The following is a 13,105-nucleotide window of genomic DNA, read 5'->3' on the forward strand; positions in this document are numbered from 1 at the left end:
GTCAGAGTTTGTCCTGAGGGGGGCGCTGCAGGAAACATCCTGCAGTCGCTGACAGTCTAAAGGGTTCATCCTCTGAGGAGCTCTGTTTGTCCAAAGACGATCAGTTATTGACGATCAGTTATTGACGATCAGTTATTGATGATCAGTTATTGACGATCAGTTATTGATGATCAGTTATTGACGATCAGTTATCGTGGTTCCTCAGTGAACTGAACATTGAACCGGCTGAGGTTCTGTCAGCTGCTGGTCCTCAATCAGCTGATCACATCAGCTGAGGAGTCCTGGTGGTAACACACACACACTCACATCTTCATCATCCTCATCCGGGTGTTGCTCAGAGGCACTGCGGCAGGACCTGAGCCTGTATCAGGAGAGAGGGAGAGGATGAGAGACAGATCACGTGAGCTTCAGCGGCTCTCTGACCAATGGAATGAATGGACTGTAAATAGGAGCCAATGAGGAGCGGGGGGCGGGTATAAAAGGCTGAGAGCCGCTTTAATCCGCAGCAGCAGCAGCAGACGCGGATCCGCTTCAGACCACATCACTACAGAGCGAACCGACAGGTAGGAACACCTTTAACCCTGACCAATCACACCACTGATGATCAGCCCATCTATCGATACATCCGGTTATCGGGTTATAGTCAGAGAGGCTCGCGCTCTGCGGGGTTCAGACAAAGCAGAGGGAATCAGTGTGAGACGATGGGTTAAAGGAACAAAGGAGCAGGCAGACAGGAGGGAGGGAGACAGGCTGGTTAACGGCTGTGGAGCTGCAGAGAGACTGTCTGTCCGCCGCCTGTCTCCCTGCCTGACCTTGCGGTCCGTCCTGTCTGCAGGTGTTGCGCAGTCACCGGCGGAAAAACAAAAGATGTGGATTTGTCTCATAAATCATCTTTGACCTGGTGCACGCGACTATCTCAAATCTAACCTCAGCTACGTCACGTGCTGCGATTATTTGATGCTTTGAATATGCAGGTGTGAACAAAGGGGACCTTAAATAGAGCCACCTTAAATCCAGTCAGGCGGAAAAAGTCCTTAATCTGCGGGATGAGGACAAACAGCGGAGACACTGCGGCTGTCTTCGGACCGTGCGTCCGACAAAGCGTCATTTAAGGGGTAAACAAACAAATAAACAACGCATGCTCAGATTGGTTCTAATATTCGGTCACGTTTAATGAGCTGCTTCTGCTTCATAACGAGCCACTTAACAAACTCGTCCGGGATGAAACGGACCGAACCCGGTTCTGTTCGGTGCAGTCTGTCCGGTGCACCGTGCCCAAGGTGACCGGAGCGTCGCGCAGTGCAGCAGCCGCGCCCCGAAGGGTTAAACCCGGTCTGCAGCTGCGTCACTCTCGCGGCCTCCCGCAGATCATTATCAGCCTGTGTCCCGGTTTGGACTCACACTGATCCCCTCAAGGCTTCGCTGATCCGAGCCGAGCCGGGCCGGGCCGAGCCGGGCCGAGCCGAGCCGGGCCGAGCCGGGCCTCTGTACTCTCCGTGTTTCAATGCAAACGGAGAGGTGATGAGTCACGTGTCACCTGATGCAGGTGTGTTTTTATCATCACCTGTCTGATGCTCCAACCTCAGCTGTGGACCTCCGGATCACAGACCGGGTCCCGGAGCTCGGGGTCGGTTTCTGCTGCTTCAGTTCCTGAGCAGATGCTGATGATGAAACGTGTCAGTGGTGCAGAGTAACGCGGTACATTTACTCGAGCTTCGAGGTTTTCATGAACGTTTCGCTTTCCCGCCGCTGAGAACTGATGGAGCGTCTTTCATCCAGCAGGTGTCTGACGCCGTGTCGTCTGAACCGGATCCAGCTTCCCCCTCTGGGATCACGCTCCATCAGACGCTTTCTCTCAGCTGATAAAACCATGTGACCTACGTTTCAGAAACATATGTGTGAAACCAGCTCGTGTTTATATGGATGTGTGTTATCTCATGTGTCCCCAGGTCAGCCGCCCGGACGTCATCATGCCTTTCGGAAACACCCACAACAAGCTGAAGCTGAACTACTCGGCGGAGCAGGAGTACCCCGACCTCAGCAAGCACAACAACCACATGGCCAAGGTGCTCACACCTGAAATGTACGCCAACCTGAGGGACAAGGAGACGCCCAGCGGATTCACCCTGGACGACGTCATCCAGACCGGCGTTGACAACCCAGGTAACACCCCCAAACCAAATAACTCCATCCCCAGACCAGGTGAACACTCCCCTAAACCGCCCAGAGCAGCTGACCTCATCCCTGAGATGTTTCCCCAAAACCAACTAACATCTGTCCAACCCAGACCTGCCCTTCTCCAGCTCAGCTCAGGTAGCCCTTCATCAGGCCAGGTAACACCACCCCCCGCCCCCCCCCCCCCCCCCCCTCAGGACTAGGTCACCACTCCCCAACCAGGTGCCTCCTCCTGCACCTCCTGGTGTTGTCACCTTCACACAGAGACTGTTCTGTTCTGGAGTTCAGCTGCTGCTTGATAACAAACTCGTTAATTGGATGGACTCTGTAAGATCAGGTTAATTTCTGCTCGTTAATTCCCCCACAGGAAGGAGGGGGGAGTGTTTACTTCCTGTCCGATCGCCTGATTCTCATCCTCACCAAATCCAGCTTAATTTAGTCGGCAGCATCAGTGCTAAACATTTTAACTCAAAGCAGTGAGCCAGTCAGGATGTGGCTGATGGTCTCGTGTCCCCGCAGGTCACCCGTTCATCATGACGGTTGGCTGTGTCGCCGGAGACGAGGAGACATATGAAGTGTTCAAAGAGCTGATGGACCCAGTGATCGAAGACCGCCACGGAGGATACAAACCATCAGACAAACACAAGACGGACCTGAACTCTGAAAACCTGCAGGTAAACAGCAGCACTGCGGTCAGTCGGCGACGCAGCGGCCGACAGTAACACTCAACACTTCCTGCTGGTGTTTCACTTTAAAAGAAACAGGATGGAAAAAGGCGAGTTAGAATTTATCAGTGAAAAGTTCACAACAAAGTCAAAGCAGCTACGATCAGCTGAGCACAGGTCATGTGACTGAGCTGGAGGCCGGCAGCAGAAAACTGTCAGGATTAAATGTGAGGAACAGGATGGCGGTTCATGGTCCCCTCAGGATGAACTGCCATAACTTTGATGCACTGACTTTTCCTCTAGCGCCATCATCAGGTCAGCAGAATGAATGTTCTCTTTAACCCGCACAGCATCATGGTCCTAACTGCAGTGGGTCACCTGTGTTCAGTCACCTGTTCAGTCTCATAATCTGCTCCCCTGAACCATAATCCCGCCCACAATCATCCACCACGAAAACCGACAGTACGACATCATTACACATCCTCTGCCGTGCGTCTGTAACTGATCGATCGATCGCTCGCTCTCTGTCAGCAGAACAGCTGTGTACCTGCCACCTTCAGTGGACCGACAGATCAGAGTCCTGCACTGTCCTGTACTCATGGCCTTGTTATCTCCTGTGTGTTTCAGGGTGGAGACGATCTGGATCCAAACTACGTTCTGAGCTCTCGGGTTCGGACGGGACGGAGTATTCGTGGATTCTGTTTGCCGCCACACTGCAGCCGTGGAGAACGCCGCGCCATCGAAAACCTCTCCATCGAAAGTACGAAACACAGCTTTACAGTTAGCGTGACCGAATCGTCCATCAGACAGTTTGCTCTCACTTTATGTGGACGGAAAATCCGTCCTGCTGCAAACACATGATGGTGTGTTCAGGGACTCTCTGAAGACGGCGTTTCTCAGAGGCACAGGAGGAAAAATCTCTTCATCAGTCTGGTTTTCTTTGGCTCTGGCTGCTGCCAAAAACAACCTGTCTTTATTTAGATATTTTCCCATCATGCCTCAGTGAGTGTCAGTGAATGCAGCAGCAGATCAGACTGTTATATAACTGTGAGCTGTGTGTCGTCCCGCTGAGACTGCTAATGAGACAGAGAGCTCAGTCGATCAGAAACCGCCTCTTTCATATTCAAATGAGACTGGACTGGACTGGCTGATCCTGGCAGGCCAGAGAGTCTGCTGCCCCCCACTGTCTGAAAACAGATGACACTGACAGCCACGCCAGCGGGGGTGGTGTGTGTGTGTGTGTGTGTGTGGAAATGGACACGGCTCGGTGATGAGGACAGAGTGTGAATGAAGCCTCAGACACACGAGCTCCTGCATGTTGAGTTTTCAGAGTAAACGTCAGCAGGTTAGGCTGAGCCTGAGCAGCAGTTCACCCTGAGTTTAGCCTCACAGGCACTAAACACACCCTTCCTCCTTTTCACCCAGCAGTTCTGAAATTGGGTTAAAGCCCATACCTGCACTTGACCTTTGACCTCTGTGTGTGCTGTGCTGCTGCAGGTCTGGACATCCTGGACGGGGATCTTAAAGGGAAGTACTATGCTCTGAAGAACATGACAGAGGAGGAGCAGCAGCAGCTGATCGATGACCACTTCCTGTTCGACAAGCCCGTCTCTCCGCTGCTGCTGGCGTCCGGCATGGCCCGCGACTGGCCCGACGGCCGCGGCATCTGGTCAGTGAACACACCACAAACTCTGACCTCTGAACAACGAGAGGACAAACAGTCACACGAATCACAGACGAGTCAGAGTCAGAGGACACGACTAACGCTTCGCTCTCTGGTCCACCTGCAGGCACAACGACAACAAGACCTTCCTGGTTTGGGTGAACGAGGAGGATCACCTGCGCGTCATCAGCATGCAGAAAGGAGGCAACATGAGGGAGGTGTTCACCCGCTTCTGCACCGGACTCACCAAGGTGCTGTCCACAGGTGTCCTGCAGCAGGAAGCAGGCCTGTCAGACTGGATCTCACCTGTCCACACCTGACCACCTCTCTCTCTCTCTCTCTCTCTCTGGCAGATTGAGGCCTTGTTTAAGGAGCGAGGTCACGAGTTCATGTGGAACGAACACCTGGGCTACGTCCTCACCTGTCCGTCTAACCTGGGGACAGGACTGAGAGCCGGAGTCCACGTCAAACTACCAAACCTGAGCAAGCATGAGAAGTTTGGAGAGATCCTGAAGAGGCTGAGGCTGCAGAAGAGAGGGACAGGTAAAACTGAGACAGACAGGTAGACAGGTGTGCAGACAGACAGGTGTGCAGACAGACATGCTGACATCCTGTGAGTCCTAGGGGAAAATCCCCAGAACCAGGTGCCTCTGTATGTCTGAGGACAGCAGCCATCAGAAACAGCTGCCTTCCTGGTAAAGTCCAGCAGAGTCCAGGTCTGGCCACGTCCACAACTCAGGTCCACAACGGGACTTGAAAGGACTTTCTGTGGACTGAGAGTGGGATTGAGTAGCAGACTCTGTAAGCTACATGCAGTGACACGTTACAGGACACACTGAGGTGTATTTAGTCTCAGGTGGGACGTTTTCCTGCTCACCTGTCCAACAGCATTTTAGAGGACGGTACAGGAACGCACCTCACAGCCACAGCAGCTGGCACCTAACAGGAAGTGCAGAGGTTAGACATGAATGTTGAGCTGGAGCTGGAGGTGAAATGTGGAAGAAGCTGACATAAATACAGAGCAGTGAGTCCAACGTCATTACAGCACAGGACACACAGTAAGGACATCACTTCCCGTTACACCCGTTCACCCCATTACATCACTTCCTGTCTGTCTCAGGTGGTGTGGACACAGCAGCGGTGGGTGGAGTCTTTGACATCTCCAATGCTGACCGTCTGGGTTTCTCTGAGGTGGAGCTGGTTCAGATGGTGGTGGACGGAGTCAACCTGCTGGTGGACATGGAGAAACACCTGGAGGCCGGAGACAGCATTGACGACATGATGCCAGAGCAGAAGTGAACTGTGTCACTGTAACGTCTGACACCCCCTCCCTCACCCCCCACTCCCCCTCCTCACCCCACCCCCATCACTGTAACCAATCAGAAACCGTCCTGACGCTGCAGGACATCTAGAGCCGCTCGGTTAGACTTCAGTCTTCCAACACATGAAGGATTTTCTATTTCCTGTTTCCACCTGTTGGATTCATCTAACACCTGAAGTATCTAATAAAGTCTCTGTGGCCCTGAACTAAACTCTGCTGCCGCCCTGTCTTCATTCACACACACAGCAGGACCAGCACCTCAGAGTCTGAGGGGTAGAGGGACTGTTATTCAATTAGATGATAAGAACTGACTGGGGGGTGGGGGTGAGGGTGGGGGTCTAAGATCAGATTTAAGACTGAGACTGTATTGTGATGCATCATCGTTCAGACACCAAAACCTGAATCCAGGCTTTAACCACAGATCTCGGATCAGTTCATCAAAGACCAGCTGCTGGTCTGAGGTCCACGCTGGGTCTCTGTCAGGTGACAGCTCCAGCTGCCGAAGGTTGGTCTCCAGCATGAGCAGGGAGACAGGCTGAACAGACGCCACCTGGTGGCGACACAGACACAGACTTCAACAGTAAAGTCAAACGGTTCAGAACAAGCTTCATGTTTTTGTTGGTTCCTTTAAAAAGAAGCAGAGTTTACTTTCATTTATCAGTTCAGCCAAAGAGTGGACGAGAAAAGGCGTAAAAAAAAAACAGGTGTCACAAAACCTCAGGTTCATCTCGAGACCTCGTGAACGTCCTGACCTCAGGTCAGACACCACTGTATCACAGAAACCTCAATCCCAACCTCAGGCCCTGAAGGAAAGCCAGTGGAGTCACTGTGCAGGTGGTCATCAGCATCAGGCTGATACCTGAGCGACACCTGAGTGTGACCCTCACATTTCTAACATACAGAGAGGTTCTGATGTAAATATAAATACATACACTGTAGGAGATACCAGGCCGAGCCATTGTAAGCCCCTGTGTCGCCTCTGGGCTTCTGTAGTTTGACTGTCATTCAAAAACTCAGACTCACTCCATCCACACAGGAAAACGTGCTGCGTTCAAGGACTTTAATGAGACACGGGTGAACCTGAGGTTCAGTGAACAAACAACAACAAGCAGCCATTCATCAGCTGACAGTCAGCCGCCAATCAGTCGATGATCAGCTGACAATCAGCTGACTGCTCACATGTATAAAAGAGGAAACAAATCCACATGAAGACCAGGTGAGTCTGTCAAACTATTTACATTCACACCGACTCACCGACCAGTCTGGCCACACAGACCCCGCCCCCTCCAATCTGATCCCGCCCTCTTCTCCAGTGGGTGTGGCCAAAACACCTCAGGGTCAGTCACTGCAGAGCCTCTTTCAAAATAAAACGAAAATGAACATCACAGAACAGTTCCTGTGACTCCAAGTCCCATGATCCTTTGCAGCAATCAGCCATGTTCATTCAATTACAAGTGCGATGTAGAGCTGCCCCTGCGCAGGTGAGGGAAACCCCATACAGAGAGATAGTTTAATGAGAGACAGTGAGGTCAGCATCGGTGTGTGGGCTGCATCATCAATAACCAATGATCAATGAATATACACCAATTACCTAACCATTCATGAGAGAGGGGGAGAGAGAGAGAGACAGAGAGAGAGACAGAGACGAAGGTTCTGAATAAAAACAGCAGAAAAGTGAATGGAGTTCCTGCTGAAGGCTCAGAGCCCATTAGCAGGTCAGCGTTAGCATCACTTCAGACTCTCTATGACTCATTTCACTGTTTTCTGGTGTTTTATTAAGCAAATGATTAACAAAGGAAAGTGTGAGAACACTGAAGAACACTGAAGAACACTGAACACAAAGGTTCCTGTAGATAAACTCTGACTGCACGTCGTCTCCACACTTTCACGTAGAATCCAGTCGAAGAAAACTCGTTTTATTTCCTGTCTGACTGAAGTTGAACCTGCAGCGAATCAGCCATCACAGACCCTGTCCTCCAGGACCCTGTCCTCCAGTATGAACCAGATCAGTGTGAAGAGCCGGGGCGGGGCCCGGGGGATGGAGGACGAGGAGCCACACACTGATGACAGACGCTGAGTCACAGACACCTGCTGCTCGTTTTCAAATCGACCTGCAGAGACTGAAACTCGGTAACAAACCCACCTGCACGGTCCACCTGTCTGCGCTCTCTACACCTGTCTCTGTCTGTCTCTGTCTGTCTCTACAGTTTGAGCTCGTTGGCGATCTTGGAGGCGATGTTCTTGAAGGCGATGGACGTTCCTGAAATCCGTTTGAATCGGACTCCATTGAGAGAGAGGCGGGGTAGTTTGCACACCTCCATCTCCCACTGGGCGAGGCTGTCGGCGTGTCCGTCTCCGTGGACGCAGAGCAGCAGGAAGCGCTCTCGCTGCTCGTAGTCGCAGTTGTTGGCGTCCAGCACTTTTCTGATCTCCCTCATCATGTCCAGAGGTTCCATGGAGGACGTGGTCTTCATACTCCAGGTGAACCTCAGGGAGCGGGGCTTCGACTCTTTCAGGTGAGGAGCAGCAGGAGAACCAGGCTCGTCCTTCTGATCTGACACGTTACGACTGGAGAGAGACGAGGGGGGGTGGGGTGTGGGGGGGTATTTGAATGAGGGTAATTCACACTGGCCACAAACACATCAATGAAGCTGAAGGTCGATCTACATCAGCTGACTGGTTCCTGATTGGCTGCGGTACCTGTCCACTAACAGACGTCCTACGTCACAAGACAAACACCTGTCTGACTCACCTGGACCCTTCAGGTCTCCCATTCCTCTCGACCTCTGAAACCCCTCTGATAACAAGGACACAAGGAAGGAAGGAAGGAAAGTAACAAAGAGGGAAGGGAGGGAGGAAGAGTTTCAGTGTTAATGAGCAGGAAAACAGAGAAGAAGAAACAGGAAGGACGAGGTTCTGGATCTGGATCAGTCTGAACCTGGTGCTGATTCACCTGTCTCACTGCTCTCAGTCTGATACACCTGTCTGACTCACCTGCCTTACCCTCTGCTGTCACAAAGGGAAATACAATCAACCTCCCATGATGCTTTGTGGCGACATACCTTCGTGTGAGTTTGGAGGTGAGCTTGGAAAACAGGTTGGTGGATCCTCTGGCTCGTGATTGGGCGAGAGGTGTTGCGTCATGTGACAGGCTGGGTGAGGCGGGGGGGCCGTTGTAGGTGGCGGTGCGTCTCTCTCGGAGCTGACCTCCATGGAAGGTGCTGCGACTCGCCGTCCCCCGAGGGAAACGCAGCCGGTCAGGAGGCGTCGCCCCACTGGTCACGCTGTGGGTGGAGGCTCCGCCCACCGATCTCTGGGTGGGGGTGGTTGCTGAGCTGTGGGGGTGGGGTTTCACATATTAAGGATTAATGCGATGCTTTTCTAATCTGCCCAGCTGTTCCTGTGATTGTGTAACGTGTGCGTGACAGTCGCTGGATAGTTTTCATTTCAGAGCCACGCACACACCAGGGACACACACACCTGATTCCTCAAGTGTGACATGCGTGGCTCCCACATCATATCAGCAACATGAAATAAAGCTGTCAGCTTCACTGGATGTTAAACTCCACCTGCTGCCAACTGAAACGAGGAGTCTGACTCCTGGAGTTCAAAGACTGAAAGACAATCTGCTGAGTCATGTTTAGGCTCAGTAAGTGTAAGGCAGCTCGGAGGCGTGTCCCCGCCATCAGTCCTCGCTGCCCCGGACTCGTACCTGTTCTCCTTGCCGTTGTGGACCACAGAGTGTCGATCCGTGGAGCTCCTCTCGCTGCAGACGTACGTGTTCCTCCTCGTCATACTGGACGATCCTCCCTGAGAGTTCAACACATGAAGAGCGAGGAACAGATTCAGACCGACTCAGTCTCCTGGATCTTCACATAAACATGACCCATCCACTGTAATTAAGACACTTTTTCAAACCGAGTTATTTAGATGAACAGAAAGCAGTCAGCGGTTTCCCATCACACCTGTGTTCACCTGTCTAACAGGTAAACTCACAGTGGGCGTGGCTGACGTCTTCCTTCGCTCAGGGATGTCGGCCATGTTGGGGTTGTTGGCGTTCCCCAGCAGAGGACTGCCCCCCTCCACAGGACTGGACTTCCTGTTCTGACCTCCAACCTCCTGCTTCACCTCCCCCTCTGCTGACGCTCCCGTCTGACTCCTCCTGGGGTGAGGAGCACCCGAGGACACCGGACACACTAGGGACGAGAGGAAAGAGACAGAAGGAGTTGCTGAGCCTGAACCTGACCACTGCAGTCGGACCTGTGATGTGGATTAAACCCTGGTCCCGGTCTGTACCTTGGTCACTGTACCTCCGCTGTTTGGAGGATGAGGAGGAGGAAGAGCGTTGGACAAGGAGGTGAGCAGGAGACTGAGTGCTGCTGGACGGACGAGGCTTGAGCAGAGAGACACCGCTGGAGAACGAAGAGTCGCTCACCTCCATCTGAAAATCAAACACACACCGGTTAACACTGCCACTTTGTCCAGGTGGGCTGTACACCTGCTGTTACCGTGGTGACCTCTGACCTCAGCAGCCCGGCGACCCAGCAGCAGATAGGTGGCTATGATGTCATCGTACTTCATCTTGGCGAGCGAGTCGTTGATCTCCTCTCTGGAGTAACCCATCCCCACCATCACGTCTGAAACACAACACACACGTGTCACGGTCCACACGCTGACGGAGCGCCATCAGCCCGTACAGCCGCCTCCAGCTGTGAGCTCAGGTCCCTCCCTCAGACTCGGCCGCTCGGCGACACGTCTGACCTCTGATCTGCTCTGCATCCTTCACACATTAAAACACCTGTAACCAGCAGATAAAGCTCAGCAGCCCACGCACAGTCACAGGAGATCAATCTGAACACAGTCAGTGCGTTTCCTTCTCCTGTTTCATGATTTAAAAATCTCGTCCTCTGATCAAATCTAAATCATGAACGGTTTGGTCACTGGTCACAGTCTAAAGGTGAAGTTCACATTCTTTCATCTGCAGTGTGGCTTCATGTTTTACACGTGTTCTGTCAGTGACATGTGAACCGGACCGTGACTCAAATAAAGGAATCAGAATGTGAGTGTGTACCGATCCTCTGCTGGTCCCTGATGTCCAGCTCCGGCTCAGTGAAGGGCTTCAGCTCCTCTTCATCAAATCCGGCGTTAATCCAGCGATCCTTCATGATTTGCTGAAGAGGAGGAGCGATCAGAAAACGTTCAGACAACTGTGAAACAATACACCGCTCACAGCACAGCAACAACAGCTACACCAGGCGGGTGCATGTGTTTGGTCATAAAATACTTATTATTCAGCTCAAACAGTTGTTGGTGTGTTGTCTGTCAGTCGGTCTTTGTGCTGCTGTAACATTCATCTATAAACATGTAACTCATGAGGTGCTTGTCCCCCACAGGACCACCACCCGTCCAGCAAACACGTCCACCTGACGTTCAGTTGTCCCATTCCAGCTCAGTGTGTCTCTGCTGTCATTATAGTGGTGATTGTGTTAGAACCCCCAGCCCCACCCTGAGCCCCACCCTCAGCCCCACCCCCAGCCCCAGCCCACAGAGCAGAGGACAGACAGGCTGAACACTCGGTACATAAGTTTTCCAGGTGTTACAGAGCCTGTAGAACCAAGCGTGTGAAAGTCAGACAAAACAAATGTCAGTAGAAACAGAATGAACAGAGAGAGGAGCCTTCTGACCTCCAGAGTCCCTCGCTTCCCTGGGTTCAGCACCAGGAAGCGTTTCAGCAGATTCTCACAGTCCGTGGACATGTAGAAAGGGATACGATACTTTCCTCGCAGCACTCGCTCTCTGAGCTCCTGCAGACACAAACACAGACGTCAGACACATGGCTGGACAGACAGAGGTCTTCTGACTCCTGGAGCTGCTGAAGCTGCATTTTTCTCTCTTTAAGGAGCTAGCTGTTTGCCTCTGTTTCCAGTCTCTATGCTAAGCTAGGCTAAACCGTCTGGACCAGTCTCTTTACTGAACAGAGACAAAGCTCCTGAATCATTCCACTCTCTGAGGACGCTCTCACTGACCTTAAGGTTCTGTCCGTCAAACGGCAGAGAGCCACTGACCAGAGTGTAGAGGATCACACCCAGACTCCACACGTCCACCTCTGGACCATCATACTTTTTACCCTGAAATACACAAAACACACAAACACATGCAGCACAAATACACACAGTTACACACCGACTTACACCTGTTTACCTGTTCACCCAGTGTTTTACCCACCGAAGGACTGACCTGCTGCCACAGCCAAGGGGCATGACCACAGTCCCACACTCCTAAATAACTACCCAACCAGCTTCATACCCAGTTATTACCCCATTACATCATCAGGGGCATTTACAGGCAGTGATGTTAACTTAGCACTGCTAACTCACTGTCCAGCTCAGTAACTCCACAGCTAGGTGCTGACATCTCCAACTAAAGAAAACACATAAATGACTGACTGAGTGAATGAATGAATGAATGAATGAAAGCAGTTACCTGGAAGAGCTCAGGAGCAGCGTATGGAGGAGAACCACAGAAAGTGTCCAGTTTCCCACCAACAGTGAACTCATTACTGAAGCCAAAGTCTGCTATTTTAATATTCATGTCAGCATCCAGGAGGAGGTTCTCTGCCTGTAGGAGGAGGAGGAGGGAGGGGGGGAGGGGGGAGGAGGAAGAGGAGGGAGGAGGGGAGGAGGGGGGAGGGAGGAGGAGGAGGGAGGAGGGAGGAGGGAGGAGGAGGAGGGAGGACGAGGAAGAGGAGGGAGGAGGGAGGGAGGGGGGAGGGAGGAGGAGGAAGAGGAGGGAGGAGGGAGGAGGAGGAAGAGGAGGGAGGAGGGAGGAAGAGGAGGGAGGAGGGAGGAGGAGGAAGAGGAGGGAGGAGGGAGGAGGAGGAAGAGGAGGGAGGAGGGGGGAGAGGAGGGAGGAGGAGGAAGAAGAGGGAGGACGAGGAAGAGGAGGGAGGAGGGAGGAGGAGGGAGGGGGGAGGGAGGAGGAAGAAGAGGAGGGAGGAGGGGGAGGAGGAGGAGGGAGGAGGGGGGAGGGGAGGAGGAGGAAGAGGAGGGAGGAGGGAGGAGGAGGAAGAGGAGGGAGGAAGAGGAGGGAGGAGGGAGGAAGAGGGAGGGAGGAGGGAGGAGGGGGGAGAGGAGGGAGGAGGAGGAGAAGAGGGAGGACGAGGAAGAGGAGGGAGGAGGGAGGAGGAGGAAGAGGAGGGAGGAGGGAGGAGGAGGGAGGGGGGAGGGAGGAGGGAGGAAGAGGAGGGAGGAGGAGGGAGGGAGGGGAGGAGGAGGAAGAAGA

The 13,105-nt window shown here is 52.8% G+C and overlaps 2 protein-coding genes across 3 annotated transcripts; one reads left to right on the plus strand and one right to left on the minus strand.

Moving 5' to 3' along the window:
* Nucleotides 1–520: 520 nt before the first annotated feature.
* ckbb (creatine kinase, brain b) lies at nucleotides 521–6,027 on the plus strand. The gene is made up of 8 exons (XM_041063941.1): nucleotides 521–563; nucleotides 1,950–2,163; nucleotides 2,695–2,849; nucleotides 3,468–3,600; nucleotides 4,338–4,509; nucleotides 4,631–4,754; nucleotides 4,857–5,046; nucleotides 5,624–6,027. Exons 2-8 carry the CDS (start codon nucleotides 1,971–1,973, stop codon nucleotides 5,800–5,802), a joined length of 1,146 nt encoding a protein of 381 aa, XP_040919875.1. The 5' UTR covers nucleotides 521–563; nucleotides 1,950–1,970; the 3' UTR covers nucleotides 5,803–6,027.
* An 843-nt stretch (nucleotides 6,028–6,870) lies between these two features.
* On the minus strand, nucleotides 6,871–12,443 carry LOC121199345 (MAP/microtubule affinity-regulating kinase 3-like). Of its 2 annotated transcripts, XM_041063939.1 has the most exons (11): nucleotides 12,308–12,443; nucleotides 11,851–11,952; nucleotides 11,509–11,628; nucleotides 10,896–10,995; nucleotides 10,349–10,461; nucleotides 10,121–10,265; nucleotides 9,821–10,020; nucleotides 9,537–9,634; nucleotides 8,887–9,159; nucleotides 8,577–8,621; nucleotides 6,871–8,392 (listed from the first exon to the last, which is right to left on the minus strand). In XM_041063939.1, exons 1-11 carry the CDS (start codon nucleotides 12,413–12,415, stop codon nucleotides 8,026–8,028), a joined length of 1,671 nt encoding a protein of 556 aa, XP_040919873.1. In that variant the 5' UTR covers nucleotides 12,416–12,443; the 3' UTR covers nucleotides 6,871–8,025. The 2 variants fall into 2 exon arrangements, with proteins under 2 accessions (XP_040919873.1, XP_040919874.1); XM_041063940.1 differs by lacking the exon at nucleotides 8,577–8,621.
* Between the last annotated feature and the right edge of the window lie 662 nt (nucleotides 12,444–13,105).

This window comes from Toxotes jaculatrix, chromosome 19 (genome assembly GCF_017976425.1).
Source record: "Toxotes jaculatrix isolate fToxJac2 chromosome 19, fToxJac2.pri, whole genome shotgun sequence".
Classification (NCBI taxonomy): Eukaryota; Metazoa; Chordata; class Actinopteri; family Toxotidae; genus Toxotes; species Toxotes jaculatrix.

Bases quoted from the DNA above. Each gene is read 5' to 3' on its own strand.
- ckbb (XM_041063941.1), top strand. From the start codon at position 1,971: ATGCCTTTCGGAAACACCCACAACAAGCTGAAGCTGAACTACTCGGCG. The intron at 2,850-3,467 runs GTAAACAGCAGC...TGTGTGTTTCAG, and splicing joins TGAACTCTGAAAACCTGCAG to GGTGGAGACGATCTGGATCC. The intron at 5,047-5,623 runs GTAAAACTGAGA...TGTCTGTCTCAG, and splicing joins GCTGCAGAAGAGAGGGACAG to GTGGTGTGGACACAGCAGCG.
- LOC121199345 (XM_041063939.1), bottom strand. From the start codon at position 12,415: ATGAATATTAAAATAGCAGACTTTGGCTTCAGTAATGAGTTCACTGTT. The intron at 9,635-9,820 runs GTGAGTTTACCT...TTGAACTCTCAG, and splicing joins AGACGTCAGCCACGCCCACT to GGAGGATCGTCCAGTATGAC. The intron at 9,160-9,536 runs GTACGAGTCCGG...CCACCCCCACAG, and splicing joins CACAACGGCAAGGAGAACAG to CTCAGCAACCACCCCCACCC.